Raw genomic sequence first — 19,599 nt, forward strand, 5'->3', positions numbered from 1 at the left:
AATAACAAACATAAACACCCACAAACAGACGCAGCAGATCCAGTTCTGAATAAATGAACTACATTACAGTTTTGCTTCTAGAAGTACAAAGGTGTGTACATCACTACCTGTTTGAGATTAAATTAAAAACTGATTTCAAAGACAACATACTTGGTAAAAGTTGCTGAAATTAACTCATATGTCATGTTCTTGGCTTTCTTATTCTGAGGGAGCAGATTATTATTCATTTAAAAGAATTCAGCATCGTGCATGACAGAAAAAGAGACAAATAGTCAAAAAAAAGCTTTTACATTTATTTTTGATTCATGTTGCAAAAAAATGCACTTGTTTCTTTTATACACTACATAACATTATTATTAAGACAAGATAATATATAAATGTAGAAAAGATGTAGATGATAAATTGTAGAAAAGTATTTGGTGCTCTTGGAAATAGGGAAACATGTCAAATGCTCAGAAAAGGGACATTTGTATTTATTGTTTTGTTGACATACAGTATGTTTATATATTTTCTGGGGTTTTCTGTGTTCAGTTGGTGCTGATTGCTCAACTTCCTCAGGTTCATGTGGCTGCCTCTCATTGGCTGTAGTTAATATACTTTATATGTGTGAGGCCGTCACCATAATGCTTGATTGTAAGCCTTGTTGAAAACGTGCGCTGCATTCATGTGCTCCTTGCATGATCCCATTTTCCGAGTTGGGAAGCCTTTCCTCCGACTTCATTGTGTCCACATTCTACCAGTTGTGGAAAGTCGGAATGTTTTAACAACCACAACAAACAGCGTGGATGCTAAGAAGAAGATGTGTGGAGTGTCTCTGTTACAAGTTACATTTGAGCAAAAAGTTGATGTGCAATACGCGAATGAAGTAAGAATCTTAAATATCTAAATGTTAACAAAACTTACTTTGCTTACGTTGTTGTTTCGACTTGAGCAGGCGCACATGTGCATTTTCCAACTCGGAAACACATGATTGCAGCCGTCAGCCGGTGTTTCACCTGTTCTCTTTCACTGATTCGTGTGACTGCCTTGTCGGCTGCAGTTTATATATAGTTGTGTAGTCACACCACAGGTGTTTGTTTGTCAGCCCTGAAGAAGACCTCTATGGTGTTGGATTTTTAAATGATTAAGCTGCTAAGTATTTCTTTCCTCATTTTTACATTTTTCATGCTTGGAGTGCCTGGTTTTCCCCCTTCAAATATAAGAGAAATACAAAAAACATGAGACATAAAGTAAGGGGATAAGTGTTACCTTTAAATAAACTGTTCCTAAATAAGGATAAATAGAGATATAATAAGTTAAGTAACAGAGTATGGTTACATTGACATTATTGACAGCAGTATTAGCAGGTCAGACACAGACCCAGATTATTGAACAATGTCACGGCATTGTCAGCACAGTGCTTTACTTTGCACAGTTAGTATGCATGTTAGTGCTCACCCTGTCAGACACACACACACACACGTGTCCTATGATGTCATTAAACCTCGATCTCTCCAGATGTGATGTGTTTGCCAAGTTTTCCACTTTTTTTTGCAACTATCATTCAAAACAAGAAAACAAAAAAATGTTTTCTTAGCTTTTGTAAAATTCCTCACAGTAATAACAGATGCTTTGCAAGTGGGAAACATCCCAGTTTCCGATTGTGTTAACGACCGATTGTTTATTTTCTGCAGCTCCTTGTTTGGCACAAGAAAACTTGTTTTGAGCCAAAGATGAGGGAATATGTCTTAGCAGTGCTTAAATACTGCAGTCAATCATGCTCTGCTGCTTTATGCCACATTTCAGAGGGTAATACTGTAGATTTGAATAGATAAAATCTGTCTGACCGCTGAAATGTTCTATGAATTATTAACACATGATGCATTATGTACATTAAACAGAAACATTGAAACATTAAGTAGGTTTAGATATATACACTGAATATGCATAATGTTGTTAGTAAATAAAAGACTACTCATTTAAATCTATATTTCTAGAAGATGTTTTGAAAGTTTTAATGTTAAAGAGTGGAAGCCCCTCCCTCTCTTATCCCATGAGCGAGAGAGACATGCAAACCAGAGCAGAGAGAGAGGTGAGAACGGTTCAAATATAGATCGAAAAAAAGAGAGAAAGTAGGAGGGATCCAGGGAAGGAAGGGAGGGATTGAGTCCTGAGAAAGAGAGAATAGGGATGAGAGAGGTAGACACAGAGTGTGTGAGAGAGAGAGAGAGAGGGAGACAGGAAAGAGTGTCAGGGACGAGCAGAAGCCGGCTGCATCCTGTAGCCTAGCAGTCGTTCCTCAGGAGCATGTTAGCACCACAGAGCCTCATACGCAGTCGGGACTTCAGGACCCACAATGCACTGGGATATTCGGCAGCCAATAGGTCACCCACCTGGGAGATGCAGGTACAGAGGAAGGAGGGGGTAAAGTAGAAGAGGGAGACATGATGTGGTGAAAATGGAGGAAGATGGGTTATGGATTGCAGAGAGGAGCATTGCAGAGAGCATTATGGGAAATGTGTTCACCTGTTTACCTGTTTGTTTGGTTTTTTTTCTGCATCATAACCTGAGCACTCAAAGCAGAGCAAGCTTTAGGAAGAATTTGAAGGATGGGTGATTCACTGAGTACACACACACACACACACACACACACACACACACACACACACACACACAGTATGGTATCATTAGTCACTCAGCTACAGCGAGAAGCAGGTATTGGGGGGTGGATCCATGACAACTGTGCATCCATGAATGTGTGTGTGTGTGTGTGTGTGTGTGTGTGTGTGTGTGTGTGTGTGTGTGTGTGTGTGTGTTGTGATTTGTGGATTGGAAACCTTGCTAAACCTGCCGTGTGATTCAATGAGATGTGAAGAAGATATGACTGAAGGAAAACATGCACAGCGCTCTATAGTTCACTTCAGGATTTACTCTTGCCTGCTGCTTTATGTACTGCAATTCCCAGAATGCCTTTCAGAAAACAAAACACAGAGCACATGCCTGAACTTGCTCCATTTTGCTGTTATTTATTTATTTATTTTTTTTAACTTTTGGCTTGAAAAAACAACATGACACCCTAGTAAGTTGGTTACCCGGACCACACCCTGTCTCATGGCTTCACACACCAGCAATGCATTCTTGTCTTTTGAGGCACAATTCGCCGTGACTGTGTCTGTAAACTTCCTTGAATTGTGGCGACATTTCCAAAACAGAGCACAGATGAAATGTAAAACTATTGGTGATGTTTACTAAAGTGTTTTTACGTTCATGTCATGGTTGATCAAGTTTACTCTTTCATTTGACAAAACTCTGTGAACACACCTGAGGAAAGCCTTTTCTTAACTTTTGTTCAGTTTTTCCTGCCTGAGGCAGAGATGTGTTTGCTTATGAAGACAAATCTTAAAACTACAGCATACAATGATTTGCTAGTGTAGTGGTTACCAACCAGGAGGTCTAGGACTATAGCTGTTATTTTAGCTATCAATACATTATTTAAAAAAAAATAAAATAAATAAAAAAAAAATATATATATATATATATAATATATGAAAATATTCACACAAAGGGCCGTAATCTGAGTTGATTTAGCAAAATTCTGAGGCTGAAATAGCTGAAATACTGGACCCACAGTTTTTTCTTAATCCTGCTGCCTAACAAACAGATTGTGTTATAATTATAACTTCTTTCATGTAGGAGATAATTAAGTTAGGGTGTTTTGTTTTTGTGTTTCAGGATGACGTGCCAATCAAGGAGATCAACATCACGAACCACGTGAAGGAGGGATCAGAGAAAGCTGACCCACGACAGTTCGAGCTCCGCAAAGTCCTGGGACAGGGCTCCTTCGGCAAGGTGTGTGTGTGTACGTGTGTGTGTGTGTGTTTTTTTTTAAATACTATTCAGTTCTGTGAGTAGGCTTGAGTGTGTGCACAAGTGTGGGTTTCATTTCCACTCAAATCCCTGAAATGTTTCCCTCGTGGCTGTGTTTAAGAGCCCGTTGCTATGGATACGGCCGACTGAGGGCTCTTCACACATTCGCTCAGTATCATCTTCTTTATGAATGAACAATTAGTGACACGCTTGAGCTTTGTATAAGTGTGTGTGTGTGTGTGTGTGTGTGTGTGTGTGTGTGTGTGTGTGTGTGTGTGTGTGTGTGTGTGTTGATCTACATAATTATGACCTAGAAAAATATGCAAACCCAAACAAACAAACTCTAAGACACAAACACATGAAAACAAAATTAAAGAGTACAAAATATATTTACCAAATCAAGATGAAAAATACACACTTACACACTAATACCCTGCAGTGTCAGGACCCATTAGCAATCCAACAATTCATTACACTCTTCACACATACTACATACAAAGTTGACTTAATTTTTCACCATCATTTTCTTTGTATTGTGTGTTTGCAGGTGTTTCTGGTGAGGAAGATCACAGGTCCAGATGCGGGTCAGCTTTACGCCATGAAGGTCCTGAAGAAAGCAACATTGAAAGGTAGCTGAAAGCAGCTGAAAGGAAAAGAAACACAAAGTTCCTTTATATTGAAGAATCAAATGTATATATTTCTATTGTAGACAAATCCAAACGAAAAGGCGAAAAACAAAAAAGATTTCATCTACAAACTAGTTTTTTTTTTTTAGCTTGAAATATCTTCTTCCTCTGTGCCATAACTCTCAATAGTTGTTTAGAAAAACAAAACGGTGAGCCAGACTGCTGCACTGACTTACGGACTGTACTCCTGCTCTCACCTGTATTGATTGATGTCCAGAAACTCTTAGAGCCTTTGTCCATTAAGGGTGTTTTTGTGTGCTGGCAGCAACCACAACCTAAGTTTCAGACATCAATATCTCACAGCTCAAATGTGTACCAAAATACATTTTTGATTTATGTTTTAAGACACAAGCTTGGGATTGTTGCTTTATTCCATTTACAATGAATTACTAGATGCATCTGTCACAGACTAATTGATGTTTTTCTTTTTATGTTATGATCTCAGCTCCCTTAAAGTTTAAATCAAGGATTTGTCAGACAAATATATTTTTAATGATGAAGTTATATGTATTTATCAGGGAGGAAATTGTTTCACAAGATGATTCAGAGTGCGTTTGCTCAGTTGTCATCACCCAACATGGAATTTCACACCTTAACATGAGAGTGAACAGAGCTACAAAGAGCTAAAGAGGTGTACCAAGAGAGGAACAAACAAATTCTTGAAGTAAAGGTCAATTTTATTCAAACTCCATCGGCTGGAGAAAAAATACAACAAACTCTTTTGTTTTTCGTCTTTTTTCTCTCCTCTCTGACTAAACAGTTCTTTCATTCTGACCATTTCCCTTTTTTTTCAAATTGCTTGCTCGTGATTTATTTTCTCTCTCCCTGATATGCTGTTACTCATCAGCTGCCATCTGAGAGTCTCTTCGGCCAAAATAGAGACCAAATAAGGGAGTCTGTTTTATTTTGGCTGTTCCCTAAGAGCTCTATCTGGTGATTTATGTGTTTCTCCACTCTGTGTGTTTTCAGTGCGTGACAGAGTCAGGACAAAGATGGAGAGAGACATCCTGGTGGAGGTCAACCATCCCTTCATTGTCAAACTGCACTATGGTGAGTCAACCAATAACAGACCTCATGTGATGAGTCACCAACACAGGAGCCAATCATTGCGCATTATTCCTCTTTTAGCAGGCAACAGATCTCCCAGTGGAAAGTATTCAACAAGCAGTGAGTGTCTTAGACTTTATTAAACATTTCAAACTTTCTCTCCCTGTCTCCCTCCTCCTTCCTTCAGCCTTTCAGACGGAGGGAAAGCTCTACCTAATCCTGGACTTCCTCAGAGGAGGAGATCTGTTCACTCGTCTCTCTAAGGAGGTAACACATCCCCCCCCCCCCCCCCCCCCCCCCCCTCTCCTAAGTCGTTTTCATATGTACGCACTCTTGAGACTTTCTACAGAATTTCAGGAGGACCTTTCCTGAAATCCTCCTGATCTGGTTGTTCACACATACACCTCACAGGGGGACACGATGCCTGTCGGACGGGAGGGTCACAGGGGCGTAAAAAGGTGGAAGTGGCTGCATTATGTTTTCTACAGGATTCTACCATATCTACACACGTGTTTTTATTTATTTATTGATATTCTTTGTATTTTTTTTGGTCTTGTGTGAAACACATACTAAAACAGAAAAGACCAGTTTATTCAAATAGCATCTTTTCCAGAAAACTGTCACAAAATGCTTGCAAACAGCTTGATTAAAGAATCAAAACATAATGAAATAAAGATAGAACACCAGATAAAAAAATATATATATATATTCAGCAATTTAAAATAAAAAAATATGCTTTAAAGATTTTTTCTAGGGTTTCTTTTTGTCCATTTGCCTTTATTTGATAGGACATTTGATAGAGTAAGAAATCGGGACATAGAATGGGGAATGATATGGCAGAAAAGAGCAACAGGTCGAACTAGAACCCTTGCGTACATGGGACATGACCTAACCGCAAGGCCATCTGCGCCCCAAAATCCACAATTCTTTATATTCTTTAAAAGAATAAACCTTTTGTGTGTTGTAGGTGATGTTCACAGAGGAAGACGTGAAGTTTTACCTGGCAGAACTTGCTCTCGCCCTTGATCACCTTCACAGCCTGGGCATCATTTACAGAGACCTCAAGCCAGAGAAGTATGAACACACACACTCGCACACAAACACACACCAATGTCACAAGCCTATACAATCAACAGGATGGAACTTATTGCCATAACATACGTCAACAAAAACATCTTCCTAAGTGCATTAAAAAACGTCTATACAGAAAAATATGTACGACGTCAAGTACTTGTAGAAATTGGTCAGGTTAATATTTTGGGAAGAAACAATTTTGAAGGTCTTTGGAACGTATAAAAAAAAGCAATAAAACATACTGAGAAGAAATGATCTCACTGATATCCATTTGTTTCAATTTAACATCTTGAGACTTGTTGGTCTCAGTATGGCTACAGTAAAAAAAATCATCAGATGGTTTTGGACATGATTTAAAAGCATGACTTCCAATATGTCCTGGTTTGTTCCCCCGTTAGTGAGTTTGTATCAGAACAAAGTCCTTTGTTAGATAGGTACACAATTGTCCACACACACACACACACCGACGCACACACACACACACCGACGCACACACACACACACACAGTTATGGTGCATTATGAATATTTGCCTGAAGACATTTAATCCTTTTCAGCATCCTGCTCGATGAGGAAGGACACATCAAGCTGACTGGTGCGTAATATTACACCTGCCTTTTCTACTATGTGTTTGTGTGCATGTGTTACTGTCTGTGTGTTCCCATCTCAAGCTGCGGCTCATAACTCCTTTATCGCTGATTTCTGTGTGTGTGTGCTTATGTTCAGACTTTGGCCTCAGTAAGGAGTCAATAGACCACGAGAATAAGGCATACTCCTTCTGTGGGACGGTGGAGTACATGGCTCCTGAGGTGGTGAACAGAAGAGGACACACGCACAGCGCCGACTGGTGGTCATACGGGGTACTCATGGTGAGAAAAACGCTGCTCATTGATTTGCTAACACTGCTAGTTAACAAGATTCAGGGAGGGAATGTTTCCAAGCTGTTCCTGCTGTTTGTGTTCAGAGCAGACGGTTGAAACACAGTTTGCTTTAGAGCTGCACAATATTGGAAAAACTGACATTGCGATTTATTTTCTTTCTCTGATTATAATGCGTTACGAAGCCCCCCCAGTGAAGATCTATTTAAGTGGTGCTCTCGTATTTAATAAAGGCAGAAAGGCAAACAACAGAAAACAAAGAACTGGGGATTTTTTTGTTTTGCATTAAGAACCAAAAAAGTGGCATCATGACGTGTCTCAGGTCATCTGCTTGACATGGCACGTCCCAGGATGTGACTTTTGCATGTACACACATTGCAGTTGTGATGGTTATTGGTTGATTTATCAGGTGATTTATCATGCAGTCCTACTTAAAACTAAATCTAAAATAATCTGAAGAAATACTATAAATCATCTTAATGGGGCTGTGCTGTGGATCAATGCTATAGGAGCTGTGGTCGTACATGTATGTAATGTAAAGATGTGAACATGTTTCACAGTAAATGTAACAATGATAGGCTTTCACATAAGAACATTTCAACAAATATTTTATCAGTTGCACTTATGATGACTGTTTTCTTTCTCTCAGTTCGAGATGCTGACGGGAACGCTGCCGTTTCAAGGCAAAGACCGGAAAGAGACGATGACCATGATCCTCAAGTGAGACTCTTCATACTGTCTTTACGCTCATGTCCAATCACCTCCTAAGAACTGTTATTACAGCTAAATGTTCTGCCAAGAGGAGACAGAGAGACTCTCCTCCCTCCCTCCATCCTCAGTCAGCTCAGGGGAAGGTGAAGGATTTATACGAGAGGAGATAAAGTGCAGCACTAAAGGATGGTCAGAGCAGAGGACAGATAAGAGAAATGGACTCAAGTGCTTTTTTGATGGCAGTTTCTAACAGAGAGGAGAGGGTGAGAAAGGATAAGGTGGGAGGAAGTGAGGGAAAGAATCGTGTTGGAATGAATTTAAAAAAAAAAATGTTTACAAGAAATATTAACCCGTCCTGTTTCCTGTGTGGTCTCTCTTTCACTCTCAGTGTCTGTCTGTCAAATAATGCTGAGTCAGCTCAGCAGACTGCTGATTGTGCTTCCTGTGTGTGTGGAGCATGCTGTCGTCTACTCTTTCAGATTCTCTCAGTTTGGATACACAATATGGACATCATGCAGATATTTTGTGGGTTTAATAAAAGCTCAATTTTGATATTAAATTAACTCTGTGTGTGTGTTTTTTTTGCAGGGCGAAGTTGGGAATGCCTCAGTTTTTAAGTTCAGAAGCTCAGAGTCTCCTCAGGAACCTTTTCAAACGCAACCCTGCTAACAGATTAGGTACAACTTATTTTTAACAAATTTTGTGAAAAATCAGTTACAACAGTACAAAAAAAAGAGTAGCAGTTCAGTGATATTTACAGATTCCATTTAGTCTAAAATGGTGCAAAGAGAAAAACAAGTACCGGTATTACGCATGAATAGTCTTCTTACTGTATCCTACTTTCTGAGCTGGAACAAATTGGTTTTGTAGTGTCTTTACAAAAAATTAAGAACGTAGCCAACATGACATCACTCATGTGTTTGTGGACTGCTGTTTTAAAGCATCAATTTTTAAGTTTTTGACCAGCAAACCCGCTAATTCCTCCTTTTTGTTTGCAGGAGCCGGACCAGACGGTGTGGAGGAGATCAAGAGGCATCAGTTCTTCAGCACCATCGACTGGAATGTCAGTGTCTCCATTTTTATCACTTTTAAACCAAATATTAACATTAATTTAATTATTCTTTCCTTGACTTTGTGTCTTGGTCTTCTAACATGTCCTCCTCCTCTGTGCAGAAACTGTTCCGCAGAGAGATCCCCCCTCCCTTCAAACCGGCTGCAGGACGACCTGACGACACTCTCTATTTTGATCCAGAGTTCACAGCTAAAACACCCAGAGGTACAGACTGTCACCACCTCCTCCCCCTCTTCCTCCTGGTACATTCTGAATAAAATCTACAGTTCTCCTGAGCGCTCTGGATCTAAATGTGTTCTGTTTGTTTGTCAGACTCTCCGGGGGTTCCTCCCAGTGCCAACGCCCATCAGCTGTTCAGAGGATTCAGCTTTGTGGCGATAACAGAAGAGGACATACAACCACTACCCAATGCTATTGTACAGGTACACACACACACACACACTTAAAACATGCACAGTTCAAAATAAAAATTTTGTCACTTGGTAATTTTCTTCGTTTATTTCAAAATTTCATACAAACTATCGTGATTGGTCTTTTCTTTCTGTCCTTAAGTGAAAGGTGTACATCGTGCAAATGCATATTTCTTAATATATTTTGATATTAGCCTTAGCATTTGTACACATTATTGATTGGACTCATCCTTTCCTTTGACCTGTTGTAAAAAGTGAATTTAAGGAGGATGAATATAGTGTAGTCCTATTCAGACTGCTGTTTCAAGGAGCGATGTTTACACGGCCGTGGAGTCCGACTTTCACTATGAATTTCACGGAGATGTAATTGGGGACATAGTGATCCAAACTCTGTACCGCCATCAGAGGTAGTAACAGAGGCATTACAGGAGCAAGAAGGCATCATGCTGAGACAGCGGGGGAGAGCAGCGCTGTGTGTGTGCTGTGCATGTCTGAGTGGTGTGTTTATGTGGCGCTCCTGCTGTTTCTCCACATGTCATGATTCTGCAATGCCGAAGTGCAATGTGAATTCAGAGATTGGAACGCCAATATTAAACCGTGGCAGAATTGCTATAAATTACAAAGACATAATGATGGCAGAGCGTCGTCACTGCGATGTTGCAGATCGCACACAGAATCTCATCTGAAATATAAGCATATGAGGACATTTCCTGGTGAGCACGTTTCTACATTTCTACGGGTTATAAAGTGAGCACAGAATAGTTAAAAAATAAATGTCCACTTTCAAGCATCAAAAAAGCAATGTGATGCATCCAGAACTGTCTTAATCTGTCGATCTATAGTTTGTATAGTAATGTTTGTGTTGACATTTGTGTCTTTGCATGTAGCAGCTGCACAGAAGCACATCCCAGTTCTCAGACGCCTACGAGATCAAAGAGGACATCGGCGTCGGGTCGTACTCAATCTGTAAACGTGGCGTGCACAAAGGAACCGGCATGGAGTACGCTGTCAAGGTAGCTCAACATACAACTTCAGCTTTCTTAAGTTAACTAAGTGGGGAAATTATTCATACAATTCTGCATTGAGGTTCATTTGTGTAGCAAGGAGCCATCCCCCCCCATGACTGCAAAATCACTTTTCTAAATACGTGCAAACAGCACTGGTGAACAGAGACACTGTTTGATCTGTGGTGCAAATTTGCTGAGCATTTAACCCTTTGTGTTTTGTGACTTAGAAGGTTTTGCTTTTTGTCTCATTCGCGCAGGTGTAGCTGGCGATAAAGCCACACAATCCCTTTGTGAATCAGTCTCTTATTCTGTCTCTGTTACAGATCATCAACAAGTCCAAGAGAGACCCGACGGAGGAGGTGGAGATCCTGCTGAGATACGGACAACATCCCAACATCATCACCCTCAAAGATGTGAGTTATGTGATCTCATTTGGGGAAGTTTGTCCTTAAAGAAACGTTATCTATTAGAGGAGGAAAAAACACGATAGTTTAAATGATTTCAGAGATCATTAAGGCCGTTATGTTATGTCCATGGAGCTGGTGGATAAAACAATCATTTCCCTGTGTTTTGTTAACGGTTTAAGTTTGGTGTCAGATTTTGTGTGACTCACTTTAATGAGAGTTATAAATATCACCGAGCTGCCGGGTGAAATGCTCTCTCCTGTATCACTTCCAGGAATGATCGAATCTGCACTCATGTTCGCTTCCTTTGTTTAAAAAAAGCTGTTCGAGATGATTCAGCTTGTTGTCAAAGATTATAAATAAAGTGCCTTATGTTATTTACATGCTGTTGTAGAGCTGATTAGTTCTTAGTACTTCCCTTTTCTTTTTCATCTTTAATCTCCAGGAATTCAATAAACAGAGTTAACGTCAATCTCCACATTTTGAGGATTATTTTTGATGTTTTGTCATACTTTGTCCTGCTGTACCACAGGCACCATTTCAATTTTGCAGAGATGTAACAACTAATACCCTTGCATCTATCCAGTGCGCTGTAGTTCCTGATGCACATGCTGCTATTACCCCGTCCAAATCAGTGTGTTATTTTCTGCTGAAAAGTCCCAATTTATGACAGTGTCTCTTTAAATCTGATGCTTATGATTATAGTTTCTATAGTTATAGTTCTCTTAATGTCTATTTAACTTTATGCTTCGTGTTTACTGTCATCACCGCGGCTGTTTTTGTTGTGCCTCCTGCTTCAGACAGCTTGCTTCCTGATTGGCTATTTTTGACAATCCACAGAGTGTTGCTCGACTGTCCTCTGTGTCGTCCCAACACAACAAGATTAGTGATTTCTGATTTCTGTAAATATTGAAGATGTATAATTTTTACGATTTCAAATTTGGGGCTGCAACGATAGTCCTCCAAACAGCTTGGAGAATCACTCCTGACACTCCTCACACCACAGGAACGTCTGGTAAGATAATCTTTGGAACCATCAGATAATCGGGCCTCGGCTGACTTCTGGGAAATTGCGACAGAAATCGGCCGATGATCTTGTAGGGTGTCGCCCGCTTTAGTCAGTGCCACAAAATGTGTTCAAGCTTGACGTCCTTATCTGTTTCTAGCTGCTGATTACACATCACCCTGCCACTTCATGATGTGGGTTTAACCTTCCTCCTTAACATTTCTGAAAACAAAACAGAAGACTCATTCACGCGTCAGCAAACAATTTTTCCGGATCCTCATGTCTTTAGACCTTGCTCGAAACGCTGGCAGCAGTGGGAGGTTAAAACCTTTTTTTTGTGTCTTTGTATGAACACAAAGTCCTGGATACTTATGATGGAAACTCAGCTAATGGTATTTGTCAAAGAAGCAGAAAAAGAGCCGGTAATGGGAACTTGAATTCGATTTTTTAGCCTTTTCAAACTGACCGTTCGTATTATCTCCGAGGTAGTTTCATTGTAACTGTGTGACTCATTTGTGCCTGTTGGGCTCATAAACCTCACACTGCATGTTTAATCAACCCTCATGGAACAAATGTCCAGAATGAACAGGCCTGAAGCTGTTGTTTGCTGAGAAATTCAGATTGAGTGAGTACACTGGTGGAATAAATAAATCCGCAGAACAATTGACTAAACTGTTGTTATTGTGATGTTTTGTGACGGTAGGTGTACGATGACGGCCGGTCTGTGTTTCTGGTGACGGAGCTGATGAAAGGAGGAGAGCTGCTGGATAAAATCCTGCGGCAGAAGTTTTTCTCTGAGAGAGAAGCCAGCGCTGTTCTCTACACCATCACCAAGACGCTGGAGTACCTGCACGTCCAGGGGGTACGTTACTGTTACTGCTACTGTGAAAGTGAATCCACACAGAACAATCCTCCTGCTCTCCATCTTAGTTTTAATGATCTTTATTCTGAGACTATTTGAACACCAAGAGCCAAGTGTTTCTTTTATGGAAGTCCATGCTGAAATAAACCACGTAAATATTCAGGGTGGAACAAAATATCAACACAGCAATATTTAGTTGAGCTTTCTTGTGTGATACAATTATCTCATTACAAATTTATATCAATGTTTTACATTTAAGAAACATCGCTGTACATGGACTTCTCTGGCAAATTCATTGACTGTGTCACCACTTCATGATTCCTCATGGTGGCACTTGTGAAATAAATGATTGTTAGATATAGATACTTTATTGATTCTGAGGGAAATTCAAGCGTGAATACAAGTTGACAGCAGGATAAAAAAAAAGAAGAAGACAGTAGGATGGTATCGGTCAGCGGTGAAAAGAAGTGAAAAAATGACACGTGATGTGAGGTCAAACTGTCACTAAATCAGAATCAGAATCGGGGTTTATTGCCGAGTACATTTACACATACAAGGAATTTGACTTGGTGTATTGGTGCTTAACGATTAACAAGGAACAAGGAAATTGCTGTGAATAAATATATTAATCCTGCACTTTGTATTCTTCCGTTAATCAAACATCATAATGTATCTTTATATGATGGACTTGTAATAAATCACAGAATTGTCTACAGTTATATTATTGTTATCTCGGGCCACATATCGTACCCTGTATGGTGTACACAGCGATTCGCACGCCGAGTAAACATGCAGGAAGTTAAAGCAACGGGACGCTTGAAGCAGGTTTGATGAATAATTCTTGTACAGGTCACAAAGAAGCACTCTGTTTTTTTTTCCATACTTTTTCCATTATTTCAATTGATGGGGGTTTTATCCAGCTCTAAAGTGAAGATATGTGTGTCTGGAAATTAAGGGAGATGTCTTCACCTTGTTAAGATATTAATCGATTAATAAAAAACAATATTCAATATTATTGTTTTGATTTCTTTCTGTGAAGAAATTAATTTGTAATTCTACATTTGTCCCTTTAATTGAATGTTTGTCCTCTTATTTGACTTTTTTTTTTTTCATGCAAAGCTACATCTTTATACCAGCTGGATTTGTCAAATTTGATTAGATTAAAAGAAAGGCAGGAAAAGACGTGAATTAGGACACCATTGAGTAGATCAGGTGGTGTTTGTTAAATAAGGGACGTCTTTTCTGTTGCGTTTGCAGGTGGTGCACAGAGACCTGAAGCCGAGCAACATCCTCTATGTGGACGAGAGCGGGAACGCCGAGTCCATCAGGATCTGCGACTTTGGTTTCGCCAAACAGCTGAGAGCAGAGAACGGTCTGCTCATGACGCCGTGTTATACTGCCAACTTTGTCGCCCCTGAGGTACAGCGTCTCCATCTCTTCATCTGTTATCTCACTTCGGTTTCTTTGTGTGCTGTTGTTTTATGCACAGAGATGCAGTCAGGTGTTTTTATTTCTTAACTCCTTCAGAATGCTTTTGAATTATTTCTGTTACATATTTAAAAGTGTTTTGATAAAACACCTTTAACTACCACTTATATAAACAAGAGGAGAACTGTGGAGTGTGAATGTGTGCCTCAGATGTTCAATCTGCATCATTCAGGAAGTGTTGAAGCTCTGTGTTTCAGCAGTCAGAAAAACAGAGCAGATGTTAAAAGAGGTTCAGTGAAACACATGAAAGCGGTGTTTTTCTTCTGGCAGGTGTTGAAGAAGCAGGGTTATGATGCCGCCTGTGACATCTGGAGTCTGGGAGTCCTGCTCTACACCATGCTAACAGGGTGGGTGGAAAAAAAAACACATCTCATGAGAGCTTTGTTTTTTTGTGCGACTGTGTGACTGAGATGCACGCAGCATAGAAACCTTTTTAGATTTGTAACACAAAAAAATCCAAACATGACCTTTTTACTCTGTCTCAGGTTCACCCCCTTCGCTAACGGTCCAGAGGACACTCCAGAGGAGATTCTGGCTCGAATCGGCAGCGGGAAGTTTTCGCTCACCGGAGGATACTGGAACTCTGTGTCTGCTGAGGCCAAGGTGAGGACACACACACACACACACACACACACACACACACACACACGTCAAACACAAAAAAAGAGCGCAAAAATGTATTTATCTTTTTGACTTAATTTTATCTCGTTGTTAGCAAATGACAGAGATGTTTATTTCTGTATATAAAGGGCTAAAATATAGATCGACTTAGTTTCTGTACTTGATTAGAAATTCAAGAAGATTTACTGAAGTCACTGATGTCTTCAAATGAATTCATGTTGACCGTGTTTAAGAGAAGAGACACAATGAACGCCTCCCTCTTATTCATGACATCGTAAGTCAATTTTTTTCTGAAAGTTCACGAGTTGCGATGTGTTTGATGATAACATAATCAGAAATAGCAGAGTCCACTTGTAGTTTGCTTAAAGTGACGACGGGACCAAAAGGAGCTGTGGGGAGGGTTCACTTGGATTGTCTCCTTCGTCTCACGTTTAAACATGAAGGAATAATTCATTTCCATATAGAAAGCCAGAAAGAGAACAGGGGATTTTTTTTTTGGTCAAGCCTTTCCTGCCCACAAATTCCCAACACAACTTAAAAAAAAGAAAGCTGCCCAAGTATTTAATGAACTCTATACTCTGCTCTGGGAAGATTCAGATACTGTAGCTTTTTCTCCGCACCCACTGAAGTTATCTGACAGCTTTCGATATTTAAAAATAAGATTTTTCCTCATGAGAAGAGGAATCTTTAGAGAAAATATTGTTCACACGGGGCAGTGATGCAACAAATATGTAATAATCTGATAGAAAAGCATTTTCAAATTGCATATTGTGGAGTAAACTAACTAAAAAGTGTATTGAACAGCAGCGTTACACACTACAGTCAGAAAATGACAGCTTTTTACTGCCCTGTGAGTAGTTTTACTTTTCATACTTTGACTAAATGTAGTCGACTCTTTACTAAGGTAAGGTGTTAAATTCCTGATCTTTATTTGCAGTTAAACATTTTCATGCTTTAATAGTACTTTTACATCGCTAAATGTTTGAATATGTCTTCCACCGCTGTTTTATGATGAAGTGCTCTCTGGACTTCCATCGACTTAGCTGTAAATATGATCTTACATGTGACATGTAATCCCCTTAGGATCTGGTGTCCAAGATGCTGCATGTGGACCCTCACCGGCGGCTGACGGCGGGTCAGGTCCTGAGACACCCCTGGGTGACGCACAGAGACCAGCTGCCCAAATACACCCTCAACCGACACGACGAGCCGAACCTCGTCAAGGTCAAGGTCTGGACTCCATGCTGAACTTTATCTGCTCTTCATGTCCCATATTGTTCTCACTGTCACACTATTTGTATCTGCTGCTGTTTACTCTGAGACAGTTTATGAGGATTAGATTCTCCTGCAGGCTCCACATTTGTTCATAATGAAAACGTGCAAAAGTGGAAAAACTTCCAAAGAAGGATTTCATTAACAAAAAAAAAAAACTACAGATACACGTCAGATCTAGAAACCATAAAGTCTTCTCTCTTTCAACGGGAATTATTTCTTCTCTGACTTGTAAAAATGAAAAGTGCAAGTGGTTTTATGTAAAGATAAGAAAATGGTCTCTCTGATATTGTTCAGTATTTTGACTGCGTGTGTGTCTTCCCTGCAGGGGGCGATGGCGGCCACCTACTCGGCCCTCAACAGAAACGTCCCTCCAGTCCTGGAGCCGGTCGGCTGCTCCACACTCGCCCAGCGCAGGGGGATGAAAAAGATCACCTCCACCGCTCTGTGACTTTTGAACCCTGCCTCCCTTACCTCCTCGTCTTAACTCTTGACCTCGACCTGACCACCTCCTGACCCCCCCCTCCTCCTCCTCCCCCTCTCCTCTCCCGTCCGGTGGGACAGACTACTGATGAACCCAGGAACCGCTTACGCCAAATAGGAACACAGAGACCACCTCCGCCCCTGCTCCCTGTCTGGTCCTGCACCTTAACGGACTCCTCTGATTGGATCTCGTGGTTGAAGACCTGTCGTTTAGGTCTCATCTTTGCTTTGGACAATCAGCGCGTCAGGAAAAAGAAAGTACTGTATTTATTCACTCCAAACGGGGCCAGTGTGAACATAGGAACACGGTTATCTAATGTATGCATTTAAAGAGCTAGGATCATCGTTATTCTGCTGTCGTCATGGTTCTGCGTAGCTGTAGATCCTGTATTTAAACCTCAAGTAGCCTCTGAGATGACGGTGTCTACAGAGAAGGACAGAAGGCGAGAATCAACGGGGGCTCAAAGATTTACCTGCAGAGATAAAAACAAGACTGCGGAAAGATTACAAAGCATTTACTCACCTTACAGCTCAGACTCGATGTTTTTCATGGTGAAGAAAAGTCTCAGGAGCCTGAGTTTTCTATATCTAACACCTCCTGTATTCAGTATTTTACCTTGAATCTGCAAAAGAACGAAAAAGCAATTTGTCCGTCTCAGCCTGAAGATGACTTCATTCTCAAAGTCCAACAGTTTGCTGATAAATCAAGCAGTGTGTTTCAGAAACTCAACTGAATCTAGGGAATGAAACGAAGCTTCCTCCCCTCAGGTTGTAGATAAACGTACAAGACAGGACTCAAATATTTGTAATTATCTTTTTGTCGACATCCTGTGAAAAAAACAAAACATAATAACTGTTTCTCTCACCTGGAAACTCGTCAGATCCCACTGAAATCAGCTGAAACACCAAACCAGTATATAACAGAGTTATTAGAGCGGGTACTAACTGTAGTTTTTATCAAATGAACAAAGAGTAAGGGACTATTTTCAGGTGCGGATTAATCCTCATTAGGTGCTCAATTTTAATGAATTATCTTCTATATAAAGCCTGATATTCATGATTCATGAGGTAAAAGATACTTTAGGTTTTTTCTTTCCTTTGTTTTTAAATTGGTCAGATTTCAATGCGTGAAGTAAACCTATGAGACGATAGAAGACAAAAAAAAATAGGATAATGGTTCAGTCTTTTTAAAGGGATTTGTTGACACCAAGAAGAATATCGAATATCACTCGATTTAACACGATTTTTAGCTGCATTACTTCCTCATCATTACACACAAATATTTCATGTAAATGTCAAAATGCAGGTTTTCAAGTTAGCGCTTTTCTTATCGTCACTCTTGATTAAAAAAAAAGGTCAGAAAACTGGAATAAGTACTGTAGATAGAGATTAGATGCTGGTCAACTTTGCAGTGTGTGGCGCCCTCTGGTGGTGATAAGAGAGCTAACCTTTCAACATATTAAGCACAAAACAATGCAAAGAAAGCAGCCATATTCAGTTCTGTTTTTTTGAACAATAATTAAACAAAGAAGATGACTTTTATATGCTGGTCTTTTACTTGTAAGAAAGTATGCATACTTATTTTTATTATTTTTATTTAAAGATCTGACTTAGAAAGAAACAAGTGAATTATCTTCTGGACACACTCTAGTCTGTAAATATTGTTTTACTTCTAATCTGTTTATTTTAGCTTCAGTTCCCCAAAGAGTATTTAACATGTGAGCTGAAAATAATTATTGCATAAAACAGGAATTAATAGGATTAAAGTAAGCCAACAGTTTCACATCAGTGTAGAAACACTCTGGAGGAAGTCCTACATACAATCAACAAACCGAAAGATTTCTAAGAAGCTAAGACAATTAAAAATGATACAAGAGTGTAAAAGAAGCCTAAAATGTACTAAGATAAATACAAACAAATACGAACACTGAACAGCACATAGAAGATTAAGATATTCTGCTGTTAATTGTGTCATTTCATGAGTTTACCCATACCAAAGTCAAATCAATCATCTAAATAAAGTACCAAAAGTTCATGTGCTCATCATGCAAAACAGCCCCACAGATATGTTCTCATAATCTCCTGATGAATGTAGAGGAGGTGAAGTAACAGAAAATACAAATACATTTTCAAAAAGTACTTTAAATACATCTTCAGAAGCATAGAATATGTTTGCATTTTCATTTTCTTCCTTGTGCAGCTTTAAGACTTGTCACTTAACTTCCATGAAAAATCTGCTGAGGGGCTCGTTTTCCTGAAGGCATTTATCTCCACGGCTGAGGAGTCACACATCCTTCGTTGTCTCTTAGGAATCTGTATTTTTACAAATATGACCTAACAGACTGCTTGAGGACAAACTGTTGGACTTTTTTAAGAAGAAAAACAGGAGTTGAAAAAAGATCTTCCTTCACACAAACAGTCTCGTTTTTTAAAAAACATCAGCCTCTGACCTTCCTCTGTACGAGCCGAATGATGGTCTCTGCGTGAGCAGCAGACTGGAGCTGACCTGTAAATATATAAACGGAAATGTACGAGCAAAAAAAAAACAAACTCAGGTTTCTATGAATCAAGACAATGCATTTTTCTATGTGGAGCTGTGGAGAGGGATGAATAAGCACACAGGCATGAGTGATGGGAGGAGAGCATTTATCAGAAGAGTTTTATTCCAGATGTAGTCGTCCACGCTCTTTCAGTCACTCGTTTTGTCTTCCGGAAACGTCTTCTTTTCACTCA

General features: G+C 39.7%; 1 protein-coding gene across 4 annotated transcripts in view; it reads left to right on the forward strand.

The window, feature by feature from the left end:
* Positions 1-17,796, forward strand: part of rps6ka3b (ribosomal protein S6 kinase, polypeptide 3b) — a 50,994-nt gene extending 33,198 nt beyond the window's left edge. For 2 of the 4 annotated variants that reach the window (XM_061064926.1, XM_061064924.1), the window contains 20 exons: positions 3,712-3,828; positions 4,394-4,475; positions 5,502-5,582; positions 5,767-5,846; positions 6,547-6,653; positions 7,210-7,247; positions 7,379-7,521; positions 8,180-8,250; positions 8,830-8,918; positions 9,240-9,304; positions 9,415-9,517; positions 9,626-9,735; positions 10,611-10,736; positions 11,054-11,143; positions 12,844-13,002; positions 14,260-14,421; positions 14,761-14,837; positions 14,976-15,093; positions 16,195-16,341; positions 16,712-17,796. In XM_061064926.1, the coding sequence (XP_060920909.1) occupies positions 3,712-3,828; positions 4,394-4,475; positions 5,502-5,582; positions 5,767-5,846; positions 6,547-6,653; positions 7,210-7,247; positions 7,379-7,521; positions 8,180-8,250; positions 8,830-8,918; positions 9,240-9,304; positions 9,415-9,517; positions 9,626-9,735; positions 10,611-10,736; positions 11,054-11,143; positions 12,844-13,002; positions 14,260-14,421; positions 14,761-14,837; positions 14,976-15,093; positions 16,195-16,341; positions 16,712-16,834 (2,088 nt within the window). In that variant the 3' untranslated portion in view covers positions 16,835-17,796. Of the gene's footprint in view, positions 1-2,199; positions 2,386-3,711; positions 3,829-4,393; positions 4,476-5,501; positions 5,583-5,766; positions 5,847-6,546; positions 6,654-7,209; positions 7,248-7,378; positions 7,522-8,179; positions 8,251-8,829; positions 8,919-9,239; positions 9,305-9,414; positions 9,518-9,625; positions 9,736-10,610; positions 10,737-11,053; positions 11,144-12,843; positions 13,003-14,259; positions 14,422-14,760; positions 14,838-14,975; positions 15,094-16,194; positions 16,342-16,711 lie in introns of those variants that run through there. The other 2 variants (XM_061064927.1, XM_061064925.1) reach the window with 2 other exon arrangements.
* Positions 17,797-19,599: the final 1,803 nt, after the last annotated feature.

This window comes from Labrus mixtus, chromosome 19 (assembly GCF_963584025.1).
Source record: "Labrus mixtus chromosome 19, fLabMix1.1, whole genome shotgun sequence".
Classification (NCBI taxonomy): domain Eukaryota; kingdom Metazoa; phylum Chordata; class Actinopteri; order Labriformes; family Labridae; genus Labrus; species Labrus mixtus.